Below are 14,754 nucleotides of genomic sequence, written 5' to 3' on the forward strand. Positions count from 1 at the left end.
AAGTCTTTCGGATGAAAGACGAAACGTTTCTACATTCTTTTGTTGTTTTGCTTTTTGTTTTTTTGAATGTCCAGAGGACCAGATTTAACTTTTTTAGAGTCCTTATAACCATCATAAAGTCTTTATAGGCGTTTGGTCCCAAAATGCTTATTGTGCATTGGACAAGAATGACCTCCTGTATGGATCCTTGTTGCACCTTTATCCTTATAAAGGTGTAACTTTATCTTGGGAGTACTTGTCAATACATTTTTGGAAAGCGGTCCACTGGGATTTTTAACCTCTCAGATTGGAAGGCTTTCTTGCAAAAACTCAGATTGTGAGTGATGTTTGAAAGGACTAAAATCTGGACCAAGACAGTGCAGTTAATCAGTTCTTTGCTTTGGCAGGATGTTTCAGATCGGTGTTCGTCCATATGGGTTTAATGCTGCTCGTGTCTTCTTCCAAAACCTGTAAGTCTCTTGTCTCCTAATGCAGTCTGTCTGCTTTGAGAAGTCTGCTGGGCTCACTGGATGAATAAATCCACCAAAGTCTTACATTGCAGTCACCCTTTTAGACATCGGTGATGGTTTTATTGGTCTGGATTGCTTCTGTTTTCTTTCACCTAAAGAAAACCCTTTCACTGTGTCAAAAAAACACTTTGTTTTTGCCAAACAGAGATGAAAAGCATTCTTTTTTAGTCCAGATAAACTTGTAAACCTGTTTATATTTTGGTGACATGGAGTCCTCTTTGGCAACATCCATGCTTGTCCGCTCTGAGATACCAGAACTCTTGCATTTCTAAAAGTGGCTTTAGTGGAGATGCTTGGACCATCGGTGGTTCTTGGAAAAAAAAAAAAAAAGAGGTAAGACTCTGAAGAAAAACACCCAAAGACATTTACGACCTCGTGACAAGACGAGGACCTTAAAGTGATCAAGAAACCATTAACGAAGACTAAATTGACTTTTTTGTTTTATTGTAATCATCTGGCAAATCTCTAGAATAAAACAACCTTGTCAAAAAGAAAAAAAAAAAAGTGATTTCCAGGCTAAAAGAAAGAGGTTGTCGAACACGAAAGAGAAACCGAGAAAGCAGAGAGTGTCCTAATGTTCCCCCTGGCCTTTCTTTGCATTGTCTCTCATTTTTCTAATTGTCAGGAATGCTGACCTCAGCTCACTCGCTCCTGTGCCAACTCTCCTTCTCACTTAATTTAATCATCACGCTATTATTTCACTCTTCCTCCCTCATACCCTTCAGCTTCTTCACCTCCCCTCCACGCAGTCCCCCCAACCTACACGTCGGCCGCTGACAAAATGAAAAGTGAAACGAGGAGCCAACTGCTGACTCATGCTTTAAAGAAAATTATGTCTTTGTGACAAGACTTTGGGGGGGAATATTAGATTAGAATATTGTACATTCAGTAGCTTTTTAGATGCAAAATAAAAGCCTTTGAAGATATCAGTTTAATTATCAGTTTAAAAAAAGTTGCTGAGTCAGGCTTGGGCGAAAACTATTCCATCATGATAACAAATTGGATTATTTCTCCATATTTCCTTATCAGGAAAAGAAAACTGTTGATAAGTGGAAAATTACAAATGATAAGGATACAGCTCTGAGTGGAGCTCTGTGGGGAATTATTTAACTGACGTCTTTGCAGAACAAGAAATGAGATTAGACCCACATTTTTCCACTGACAATGTAACAAAAGTGGGTTGTGATAATATGCAAGTGAAGATTATGAGTAGAGTGAAAAACAGAGAAATAAATCTCAGTTAACAGCTTAATAGTTAATTAAACTGACCTTGTAAGGATAGAAAATCTTAACCCTGAATATTTCTAACCTAAACCCACCACATCCTGATATTTTTGGGGGGCATTTTAATATTTTAAAGTCTTGCACTGACTGAGGATGTGCAAGCATAGTTACTCATAAACTGTTTTTACCACTTTGGGGTCTGCAAATAACATTTTAATTTAGTTTGCATTATAATTATAAAAAAGAGATACTATATTAAAAATATTTGATATTACAGATCAAAACAGAAACTTTTTCCACTCATACATTCTTGACTTGTCAGTGTAAACATCTTACTTTGACATTTGATGGTATCTTTAATAATTTTTCTATTATTCTCACAATTTCTTTCTATAGGAAACTCAAATGCAAGTCTTTTTTTTTTCTCTCCAGCTGTCTATAAAATTGAAAAAAAAAAAATAAAAAAAAAATAAAACTTGGAAGCAGACAAATGGGAGAGAAGAGAGTGAAGAGAGCTGAGGTTATCGTGATCTGATGCGTGACAATGGAGGTTAAAGACCAACGTGCACATTCAAGGCTACAGATTTTCTTTAAAGCGTGCAGCTGTGTTTCTGTGTTGGTACACATTTCAGAAATAAATGTATTCTTTTACAATTACTGTTTAGTTTTTAAGTCCACAACTTCTCCTCCTCCACCATAACCCTCAGCACTGGCTCCCCTCAGGGCTGTGTGTTGAGCTCCCTCCTGTTCACTCTGCTTACATATGACTGTGTTCCTACCCATCCAGGATGTTACATTGTAAAGTTTGCAGACGATACAGCGGTGGTTGGATGGATGAAGCACAAACAATGACGAGTCCAGCTACAGGCAGGAGGTGGAACACCTGGAGAGGTGGTGAAGAAAGAACATCCTTCACATCAGTGTGAAGAAGATGAAGGAGATGGTCATGGATTTCAGAAGGAGCAAACACACCTACCCCCCACACCGAATATAGGAGGATCTGCTGTGGAAGTGGTCTCCAGCTACAAGTACTGGGTGTGCACCTGAATGACAACCTCAGCTGGGGCAACAACACTACCAGCCTGATCAAGAAAGCTCATCAGAGACTCTACTTCCTCAGGCGTCTGAGGCGAGCTGGTCTGGGATGTTCAGTCCTCACCTCCTTCTACAGGTGTGCAGTGGAGAACATCTTGTGTGCCAGGATCAACGTGTGGCATGGAAGCTGCACAGCTACAGAAAGAAAAGCTTTGCAGAGAGTGGTGAAGGCTGCACAGAAGACTGTTGGAGTCAGCCTCCCCACCATCACAGACATCTACACCTCCAGATGCAGGAAGAGGGCCACCTGCATCATGAAGGACCCCACTCACCCAGCACACACTTTTTGCCCCGCTCCACTCAGGAAGGAGGTTGAGGAGCATCAAGTATAGAACCATTAGACTGAGGGACAGCTTCTACCCTGAGGCTGTTAGACTCTTGAATATCTAACCAGGATAATCACTTTAATGCCACTTTAATTGGTGATATGTGACTTATCTGCGCTGCTGATTATCCATGCTACTGATCTCTTGCCTTTATGCTGCTGTATACCCATTTGCGCACAACAAACACATGTTCAGGCTGTTGTTTAATATGCCATACTATTTTACAATATTAGTGTTTAGCATATACAAACCGGATTCCAAAAAAATTGGGACACTAAACAAATTGTGAATAAAAACTGAATGCCAGAATGACAGAGGAGACCAGTTTTTCAAGTTTAGAAATAGGAATGTGCTCCCATTCATGTCTAATACAGGCCTCTAACTGTCCAATCGTCTTGGGCCTTCTTTGTTGCACCTTCCTCTTTATGATGCGCCAAATGTTCTCTATAGGTGAAAGATCTGGACTGCAGGCTGGCCATTTCAGTATCCGGATCCTTCTCCTACGTAGCCATGATGTTGTGATTGCTACAGAATGTGGTCTGGCATTATCGTGTCGAAAAATGCAGGGTCTTCCCTGAAAGAGATGACGTCTAGATGGGAGCATATGTTGTTCTAGAACCTGAACATAGTTCTCTGCATTAATGGTGCCTTTCCAGACATGCAAGCTGCCCATGCCACAAGCGCTCATGCAACCCCATACCATCAGTGATGCAGGCTTCTGAATGGAGCGTTGATAACAACTTGGGCTATCCTTGTCCTCTCTGGTCCGGATGACATGGCGTCCCAGTGTTCCATAAAGAACTTCAAATCTTGACTCAACTGACCACAGAACAGTCTTCCATTTTGTCACACTCTATTTTAAATGACCCCTGGCCCAGTGCAAACGTCTGAGCTTGTGGAGCTTGCTTAGAAATAGCTTCCTCTTTGCACTGTAGAGTTTCAGTTGGCAACGGCGGATGACACGGTGGATTGTGTTCACTGACAATGCTTTCTGGAAGTATTCCTGAGCCCATTCTGTTATTTCCTTGACAGTGGCATTCCTGTTTGAGGAGCAGTGACATTTAAGGGCCCGGAGATCACGAGCATCCAGTAGAGTTTTACGGCCTGGACCCTTACGCACAGCGATTGTTCCAGATTCTCTGAATCTTTTGATGATGTTATGCACGGTTGATGATGATAACTTAAAAGTATTTGCTATTTTACGCTGGGTAACACCATTCTGGTATTGCTGCACTATCTTTCTGCGCAACAATGGTGGAATTGGTGATCCTCTTACCATCTTGGCTTCTGAGAGACACTGACACTCTGAGAAGCTCTTTTTATACCCAATCATGTTGTCAAGTGACCTAATTAGTGTTAAATGGTCTTCCAGCTGTTCGTTATATGCTCAATTTCCTTTTTCCAGCCACTTATTGCTACTTGTCCCAACTTTTTTGGGATTTGTTGACACTGTGAAATTTTGAATCAATCAACATATTTTTCCCTTAAAATGTTACATTTACTCAGATTAAACTTTTGATCTTTCATCTATGTTATATTACGAATAAAATATTGACATTTGCCATCTCCACATCATTGCATTCAGTTTTTATTCACAATTTGTTTAGTGTCCCAACTTTTTTGGAATCCGGTTTGTATCTTAGAGCCTTATATCCTGTTTCTTTTATACTTTATATTTTTGCTATTTTTGGGTATAACTGGGACCTTGAGAACACAATTTCGTTCCACCTCATGTACGACATGTGATGCGAATGACAATAAAGAACCTTGAACCTTGATTATATGTTACTTTTAGGAAGAAAATACAAGGAAAGCCTCAGAAAAAGAAAAAAAAACACCTACCTGCTTTTCAAACATCTGGAGTTTACACTGCAATCAGACATTATATAAGAAATAATTTGATAACAAATAAAAAATGATGCATGTGCAGAGCTATTTAGAAAGGAAGAGTGAAACCCTTTACATCATGAATCCACAAGCACACACTGGCAGTCGCAGACAGTGGAGCGTCTGTGCCATCAGTGACCACCTCAGAGACACTGAGGTGTCAGAAAGACTTCAAACACGGCGTAGAAAGATGAGTTGGTCACGAGGAAGGAAGTGAGGCTTGTTTTAACAACTTAACTGGACAACTGCTCTTTAAAGCCTTCGGCTTCTTACTCCATTACCTCAAACAGATAATCATTTTTTATTTTTCCTGTACAAAACCTCAGCGGAAATTTCGTCCATTATGTAAACTTTTAAAAAATAAGACTGTTTGAGTTAATAGTGCATCAAGTTCATACACAGACCAACGTCTAGCTACGTTTGGACAGATGAGCGAGAGAGCACAGAGAGGACAAGAAGAAAGTAGAAACCAAACTCCCCGAAGGCTTATTTCACCGAGCGATGGTTACTTCACTAGACCCCAGAGAACTCTGAATGTGAAAAGACTCCTGTGTGGAACCACAGAGGCATTTGGTCATGTTTATATCCTTGTTTTTGGCCAGGCTGAGTGTGCACATAAAGATGTGTGTGTGTCCATGAACTCTGGTGTGTTTTCTAGGAAGGTGGTGTGTTTGTGTGTTTGGAGAGAATATTATCATCAGTCTAAATTTATACACGAGCGCTGCCTGCAAAGACGCGATGGAGACCAAATCTGTGTGTGTGTGGTGAAATGTAGGAGTGGCAGGTTAATCCGAAATTTACTCTTTGTGGTTGGAGGGCTTGTGGTCACATCTGGACTGGGTTTCTCTCCGCCTTCCTTGTTTTCTTTGCTCCCCTCATCACTGCCACCTCACCTGAGCTCCCCTGTTTTTATTTACTCCTTTCCAAATTCGGCCGCCACATTCCTCGGGTAAAACTCGATCTTTACTTTTGTCACTCATCGTCTCTACTCCTTTTTGCTTATTTAAACACCTGATTAAAAAGCTCTGCAGTCAGTGTTGGAGGGGTTTACCTGCTGTTTGAGCTGCTGAACCAGACTGTCCTTCTCTCTCTTCAGAGCTGCCACCTCTTCTTGGGTTTTCTTCTTTTTGGACGAGGAGAGCTCTAATAGGGCGATGTTGGCATCTTTCTCACTTATAGCAGCCAGCAGTGCCTCTTGCCTACACAGAAAACAATTGTACATGTTTAAAATCCATTCGTTCATCCAAAAATACTGCCATACTGACGTTTAATGAATTTGCTAAATCCAGGAAGCTGATAAAGGTCCCTGAATGATATGTATGATGAAAGCAAGTAGGGATGTACAAGTTGGAAAATTAATATAAAAAAGTATTTTACTCCTTAATCAAAGTGACTCGAGCCCTCAGCTTTAAAATTGATGCCTCAGAGGCCATTTTGATACGAGGACAGCAAAAAAAGATTACCTGTACATAGTATTTTACAATGTTTTGCACAATTAAAACAAAATTCAAGTCATCTTTGGTAATAATAAAAAAAAATGGTTACCTTACAATCTACATAAAAAAAAAAACAGGTCAACGAACAGGAGAAAAAAAAACATTTTTATTATATTTTTGTGTCTTCTCAGCTCTTTAAAACAAAAAAAAAAAAGCTAAATATCAAATACATTTGTTTATAAAAATATAAAACGTTCACTCTGTGCAGTTATTGCAAAAACACAAATGCAACATAGAAGAATTTAGTTCATCTGGAAGTTGACGTGACAAAAAGTTCTTTAAAAACTTTTACTTTCCAAGATAAATTAAATCAAACAAAAAATCCCAAACAATTATGACAAGGAAGGTTGTCTTAAAATCACTGTCATCAAGGTTTATGATGCATATAGAAGATCAAAAATATATTGTACACACGTATTACTTACTTTAAAATCATTTAGACAGTTAAAACCAGATGTTTATAAAATGACAACTTTTTTCCCCCCACAGTGACATTATTCTTGTTTTAGATCAGTTAGGATGCCTAAAATTATTCCTATTTGTGAAATGCTTAAATAATGAGAGAGAAAATTAATTTATTTATATTTTGTCAGCTAGATAAGATCGATAGATAGAAAAGGTTGTGTCTTTTTACACAACACGTAAACATCTGGTTTCAGCTGTAATATTTGTGGCGTTCTGATAAGTTTGGAGTATTTCATTCAGATGTTCTGTTATATTTAAGCAAGAAGAAAATAAAAATATATCAAAAGTTTTGAGCACTCTGGTAAAAATGTAGCTGGAGCTTACATCCAACAATAAATTAATAATTAAGTCTAACGGTTTTTCCTTCTTCATCATCTAAGCTGCTTTATATTGCCCTCCAGTCTGTATCTCCAGCCCCCCCCAGCACTCTGGTTCGATGAGGAAGATGACAGATGGATAACATTCCTTGTGGTCAGGAAGCAGCAAGCCACATCCAACTCATCCCACCAGCCTCGGATTGGTTCGAACCGAATCCCAACTCTGATAATTCTCAGGATTGCGCCAATTTTCAGAGGGAATCTAAATCACCAAAGGAATTTTCACTCCTCTGGAGGCCACACACAATCACACGTGCACGTAAATACACGGAAAGATGACAATCTGCTGGAAAAAACATACTTTTATTCTTTTGCATTTTACTTTTGCAGTAACTCTCAGGAAAGATTAGCTTCTGCTGCTCTGTTAATTATACCTGACAAGATGCTTGTGAGAATAAATTTTCAACAATAATATGTGCATTATTTTCCAACGTGCTAACAAACGTTTGACAACGCCGAGTCAAACTGAAACCATTCATCGAATGTGAACTGCATACTTGAATCAGTAGACTGAAGCTCAAAATGTTTGACCTTGAATGGTCATGTTTAGCCCAAAATGCTGCTGTACATCTGGACAAATATTAAAAAGTACAGCCATGCAGGTATACACAGGCTACCTGTTTCTGTACTGATTCTGTTATTTACTTTTAAGGGATTTAAATGGTTTAAAACCCAGTCATTTAACCAAATAATGCTTGAATTATGCAGATGTGCACTGAAATAATCAAAATAGACACCTCTTAGAACAGCCGAAGGCTAAATTAAAGCGCAGAGGGGCTCAGTGTTTTTTTTTTTAGTTGGAAACTCATAAATGCTGGAACAACCTGCTCCTTTATATTTGAGCAGCAAAATTTGTACAAACTTTTAAATCGTATTTGAAAACTAACAATTTTACATTAGCTTTTACTTTGAGTTCAGTTTGAGTCCCATCAGATTTATTTTTTTTTTGGTGATGTTTCCTTGTTTTACCTTGTTGCCTAGTATAAGGCAGACACCTATTATTATCCACCTAACAAAAGGTTTCTTAATTTTATATCTTACTCTTCGTATTTATAATTATAATAACATTGAGCTGAAATTTAGTATGGTCATTGCTGAGAGTGAGTTGTTATATGATTCTAATGCAAATCAAAAATCCAAGATTGTCCTGTTTGAAGCTCTGTCCAACTGCGTTGCCATGGTGATCACACACCTCTTGTCCAGGAGGTATGACAAAGTTCTGTTCAACTGGTAAATGCAGATTACAGCGGTGTCACTTTGTCTGACACAGGGACTGAGAGTTGATTAGCTTTGCAGGATTCTGTTACTTTGATATTGGCTTTTTGGAGACGCAAAGTCTATTTTTCCAGGAAGGGAGTAGATTAGAAAAGAGGGGGTCGAAGAGTTTTAGTTACAGTGTCTCTGGGGACAGGATGTGGACTTCTCTGAGGAACGTAGAACACTACATTTGCCTTAGCTAAAAGGTAAAAAAATATGATAACTTGGCCATTTTTAGAGCTATCCAGCTGAAATTTGGTGTCTTGGTACCGGACAGCAATGAACATTAAATACTCAATTCAAATCTAAAAATTCAAGATGGCCACCAAAGCTAAATTTAATTAGCTCCAACTCATCTATTTTTATACATATAGAGCTGAAATTTGCGGTGGTTATAGCCGAGAATGTTCCCCATCACATACCGAATCCAAATCAAAAATCCAAGATGGCCACCTTAGCTAAATGGAAAAAATGACTATAACTCATTTATTTATTTGCAGTATTGAGCCGAAATTTGGTATAGTAGTAGCTGAGATGGAACCCAATACCAGTACTGTCAAATCAAGAATTTAAATTGGCAGCAGTCCACGTCAAAGTTTCTCCAGGAACTTTCTAGTTATATCTAATTTATTGTGCTTGTTTGTACTGTACCTACATAGAAAAATGTAAATCTTTGTTTTCTCCATTCTGTTTACTTTTTGAAATATAACTCCCAGAAAGGTTTATCTTCTGTAACTATGGGAATCATAACTTAAAAGATGTTTGTGATAAGAGCTTTTTCCAACAATATGTGCACATTTTACAAATTAGATCAGATCATTTTGGATACAAATCAGAACTGAACCATTCAAACAATGTGAAAGTGCATGAACTGGACTATATTAAAGAAGTTGGGTCACAAAGCTGTAAGGACCAGGCAGCTCTAATAAATCAAGGTAGTTTCTGTATGATTAGCAGTCTGCTTTGGTCAGAACTGACCAAAAAGGGATCTAATACAAGACGCAAGCTGATGACCGAGCTCGATAATCGAGGACACCTTTAAAACCCCTTCGGTGCCACACAAAGAACCAACGTGTAGCAGAAGCGGTCAGAATGTTCAGAATGTTTATTAAACCCAAACTAAATCATCCAAGAAATCCATCAAGACAAGGAAACATTTAACATTTCCACAGGCCACAGTTACACTCCTCTCCATGTGCGTGTCACAAACACAGATACGGCAGCGCAATGAGGAATGCAGGGATGAGACCATCTAAGTGGAGACAGACTGAGCGTTTGGACTGTGTGAAGATCCACAAATTCTTTGGTCAACCTCACTGACCAAGCTGTCAGTGGGCAAATGTCCTGACATGCATCTGAACAGCAGGAGTCTTTCCAGGAACAAGAACATCGGGAAGCTGAGAGGTCAGGTCCCCGATGGTTAAACTCCTCAGCGTCTATCAGATGTTTTAATTTGGAGGTAAATACCGAGATGTTCAGACTGATTCATTGTCATAACTTGAAACGAAATTTAACAAAACTCTAAATTTTAGAGGAAACAACGTGACAAAAACAGACAAAACTGTTTCTTCGACATTTCTATGTAACTTTCTTCAGCTAAATTTTTCAGTAAAATTGCCACACCACATTCAATTTTACATTAAGCTACTTAAACTTATAGAGTATGCATTTGGAAAAAAATGTTTTTTTGAATATTTTGTTCATTTTTACTCCCTACTTATTCAAACTTTGATCAACAAAAAGGCTAAACCAACTTTTTGTTTTTTTTCAAAATTTTCAAAAACTGCACAGAAACCATATTAGGGAAGGAAAAAAAATAGAAATAGGTATAATTTGAAAATATTTAATATTATTCTGGTAATTTAGTTGAAATCATCAAAAAGTCATATTGATAATAACTGAAAATAGACTATAAAAGCTAAAAAACACTGACTAATTAAGAAAAAGTTTTTTAAATGAAGAATTATTAAAACAAAACAAAAAAGCATGCAATTTGATGGAAAGCTGCAGGATAGCAGTTTAAAACAATTTTTGCAGTTTTCTACAAGCTCATACTTAGTAGAAGTGTCTTTCACATTTTGGATATAAGACATTACAATCTCTAGGCCTTGATTAGTAAAAAACAAAACATTTAAACTCATGTTTTGCAGCCCTTTCTTTTCTCATTCGGTTTTCCTTTCTTTACAGACTCAGGTACACAGACTCCCGTGCAGAGAAGCCAACAGGACATTCATTACTCCTATAAAAGCTAACAGCGCGTCCAGTTTTATATCGTATTTGAGAGTTACCTGCCAGCATGCGGCACTTATAAATTGCCGGTGATAAAAATTTATTTATTCCAGATGCACTTGTCTCGTTCTGGGCTTCTCCCCTCATCTCTGTCAGACGCACACACAAACACGTACTTAGAGCACTCGACTTGGCCTTCTCAGCTTGCAAAGCTAAACACGTGCTTCAGACAAGTGCTGGCTGTGGCTACCGCTGCAGCAAGGAGCCGTTTGAAGAGCAGCGATCATGTGCTAAGGCTTTAGATGGTTCTACTGTCAGACGGCACTTAAAATACAGTATGAACTCGGCTCTGCTGGCATTGTAACGCAAGTCATCATCATAATCATCGTAGAAACAAAAAGACAAGGAGACCAGCGATAGAAATGTTCCCAGAGGATGTGCAGCCTTTAAATCAAGTGTTTCTTCAGTTAATTTTAAGGGAAAAAAAAAAGAATTAAGGAAGGTCTACATGTTAATTGCTCATATAAGTCCTGATTTGCCAGCATCTTTTGTTTTTAACCCTTTGATAATTTTATTGTAATCAAAGTAACTTCATGTATTTGTCTCACTTTTCATGAGTTGTCTATATACATAACATCCTATCTTAGAAAATGTTTAAACTTTTTTATTTTCATAGTTTCAAAGGAGGTTGAATGTAAGGCAAACAAAGTGTTTTGCGGAAGGGTTAATTCAATTAAACTCAATGTTACTCACTACCAACCAGTGCAATAACTTTATTTACTTTAACATGATTTTGGCGCAGTTAGCTCAGATGCCTTGCAGCTAGAAGGTTGCAGGTTTAACTCCCAGCTGGGAACTCTGCATGGAGTTTTGTGCATGCATAGCTTATCTTCAGGTTCTCTAGTTTCCTCCCATAATCCATGCACGTTTGGGTTAGAAAATTCACCTTCTGTGCATAAAACAACCCTCAAAATGCAGGAAACAACTAAAGTGGAACGGCAGCTTGTTTAAAAACATTTCCAACAAGTTTGAAGTGAGACGCTTAATAAAGCTTTTTAATTCTCATCTCACTTGAAGCTTCTGTCTCATCTTTTCTCATCTCTTTTCCTTCTCTTACCCTGTCCTTCATCACTCCCTCTATCTCCTGGTCTTTAAAGAGGGTGGGAGGGAATTCTTTCCATCGTTTGGCGGTCGTGTGCTATGATGTCATCGCCGCTGCAACAAGGCAGACAGTAAGCAGATATACACAAAGCGCCAGGCACCTGACCCCAGCTATAACACACACACACACATTTAGACACACACATGTGGGGGGCCCTCTCTCCTTTCTAAAACCACTTAAGGCTCCTCACTTTATCAAAAAACACCAAAGTCCGGTTTTAGCTCGCTCACATACTTCTGCATATTTGAAGTCACACACAAGAGCTGCTTCTCCTGCAATCTGCTGTTTGTGTGTTCCAGTTCGGGATGATGATCATATGCGAGTTCAGAGCGTAAATGTTCGTGTTTGTGTGTGTGTCCATGAGTGAAATACAGGAGTGCATCTGTTCCTGTGTGTGCGTAAAGCAGATCCAGTCCACCGTGACACTGACCAGTCTCTGTCTAAGACAAACACAAAGCTATTTCTGAAATAATCCCAGATCTCTGCTCTCTGTTTCTGTCTCCGCTGGTTTCTGTGATTCCATCTGCTCTGGTTACACCGGAGGCTGCATTCAGGACACCACAATTTACTCTTTAGTATAAAATACACAAAACGCTCAATCGTAGTTCTGTAATAGCAGGTTTCTTATCGTTGAGCTCTAAAAACACAATTTAAGACGAGTGAATGACTTTGAATAAGTTTCTGTAAAGCTTACTACACCCTCATTGACCAATTATAATACATGGCTGGACTTTGAAGTAATATAACTTAAAAATCTAACCTAATTGGACAGAAAGCAACAAAAAAAAGTGATAGTTTCCCACAGTATTCACAATACAGTAGTCCCTCGTTTATCGCGGGAGATCCGTACCCTAAAAACCCACAATAAGTGAAAAACCGCAAAGTAGGAGTACAAGTAGTAAGTAGTAGTTTATTTTAGTGTATATATATATATATATATATATATATATATATATATATATATATATATATATATAAAGGCGTCAAACCCTTCCCACACTCTTGCATTATTCTAAACAAAGTTTTTAAACTCTAAACACTCTAAGAGCACAAATGTCTCCCTACCTCCTCTGCTCTTTGCCACCTGCAAGCGCTCTTGGCCACGCCCACTTCTCTGCTCTGCACAGTGAACAGCTGATCAGCTGCAGCAGGAAGTTTATCCTGCTATGTGGGCTGCACAAATGTGCAGAAGGTACTAAATAATTTTAAATAATTTATTTTAAATAAAAATTCCATGCCGATCGTGCGGCTCATCCATCAACCAGCCAACTGTGTGTCATGTCCAATCTTATTTTGAAAAGCAGCGATAAACGAACCGCGAAGTAGCGAGGGACTACTGTACCTCCAAGTGCTCTGTGCTTTGGGTTATATTTGGACAAAATCAACCAAAAAATTTAGAAAAGCAGAACAAAGGAAGTAAAGCTATTCAAATAAAATAACCTTTATAGAATTACAGAAATTTCACAAAAGGTTAAAGACATTAAATTTGTCATACAATATGCAATAAGAGCCTATTTGCCTACAAACACTTCACATCCAATCAACCTTTATTTATACAGGTAAATCCCATTGAGCCTCATGCTTTAAGCTAGGATAAGTCAACTTTGAGCTTGTTTTTAGGTGTGAACTTACACAACCCTGAAAGTGCAAAACTCACTCGAACATAAGGAATTAAATCTGCTTCTAGTCTCTCGTCGTGTTTTTGCCTCTACATCGTTTCCTCACTTCTGCATTTCTCACACATACGCACACACAAAGCTGCTTGTTTCTAGGTCTTCAGAATGAAATTCTGCAGAGAAGTATTTCTCGCTCAGCTGACAGCTTTTGACCTGCGGCAGACAGCCAGCGAGAGTGAGCCTCCCCCCTCAGCCCCCCCTTTACTCTCCTGTTTTTATCTGCTCTGAGCTGAATCCCTTTCTTTCTCTGCCTCCCACAGACTCACACTCTCACACCGTAGATTTAACTTATACAGCAAAATATACATCTGACATGGAGTCAATCGTCCCTTCAAGGTGAGGTTTGCACCTCTTCGCCTCCAGTTCTGCTCCCTCCTGAACCATCCTGCACAAACTCCCCGACACGCTAACTGTTTTACAACCCAACAAGAGACAACAGCCCAATGAACGCATCTGAGCAGCTTTTATGGAACATTTGTTATTGCTGAACTGCCATGTAAGCAGCAACCAAGTAAAGCGAGCCAATAAAGTCTTTGTTTATCGTGGCTTCCTCCAGCTAGCATGAAGCTCCACTGCAGCTGAATAAAACAAAGCTTATGAGCAATGGGTGTTTGCATTCAGAACTTCTAAAGTGCTCCTCACTAAAACTAACAATAATGCAGTAATTATCTGGAAATACAGTTAAAAAAAAAAAAAAATCAGTTCCAAACTTTTGAGCAGAGCCGAAATCTTGCTGATGACGTTAATAAAAACTGTAAATAACTGTGTTCTGACAGGTTCTCGTTTGGTTCATTAAAGCAGCCCAATTATGTGCGATACCACACAGAGAACAGCGGGGTTTTGGAAGGATGCTTTGGAGAAGTGCGTCCAACTCGCTCGTGTCTTAAAACTAAAATAAATTGGGTCAGAGACACTGGACATAAATGATTCAACGTGGAGCCTGAAGACGGGACCATCAGAGGGAAGAGTTAGGGAAATAGGTTGAAGCCGGCACATAGGACGAATGTGTGTGTGTTTGAGATAGAGAGAACAGCTCCCCTCAAGAGCCGTT

General features: G+C 38.9%; 1 protein-coding gene across 1 annotated transcript in view; it reads right to left on the reverse strand.

Moving 5' to 3' along the window:
• LOC119428258 (ELKS/Rab6-interacting/CAST family member 1) overlaps positions 1–14,754 on the reverse strand; it is a gene marked incomplete in the record, with an annotated part of 148,371 nt that overhangs the window by 34,314 nt on the left and 99,303 nt on the right. Inside the window, 1 exon segment of the mRNA XM_037695915.1 lies at positions 6,093–6,240. Coding sequence (XP_037551843.1) covers positions 6,093–6,240 — 148 coding nt within the window.

This window comes from Nematolebias whitei, chromosome 22, assembly GCF_014905685.2.
Source record: "Nematolebias whitei isolate Nwh7 chromosome 22, NemWhi1, whole genome shotgun sequence".
Lineage (NCBI taxonomy): Eukaryota > Metazoa > Chordata > Actinopteri > Cyprinodontiformes > Rivulidae > Nematolebias > Nematolebias whitei.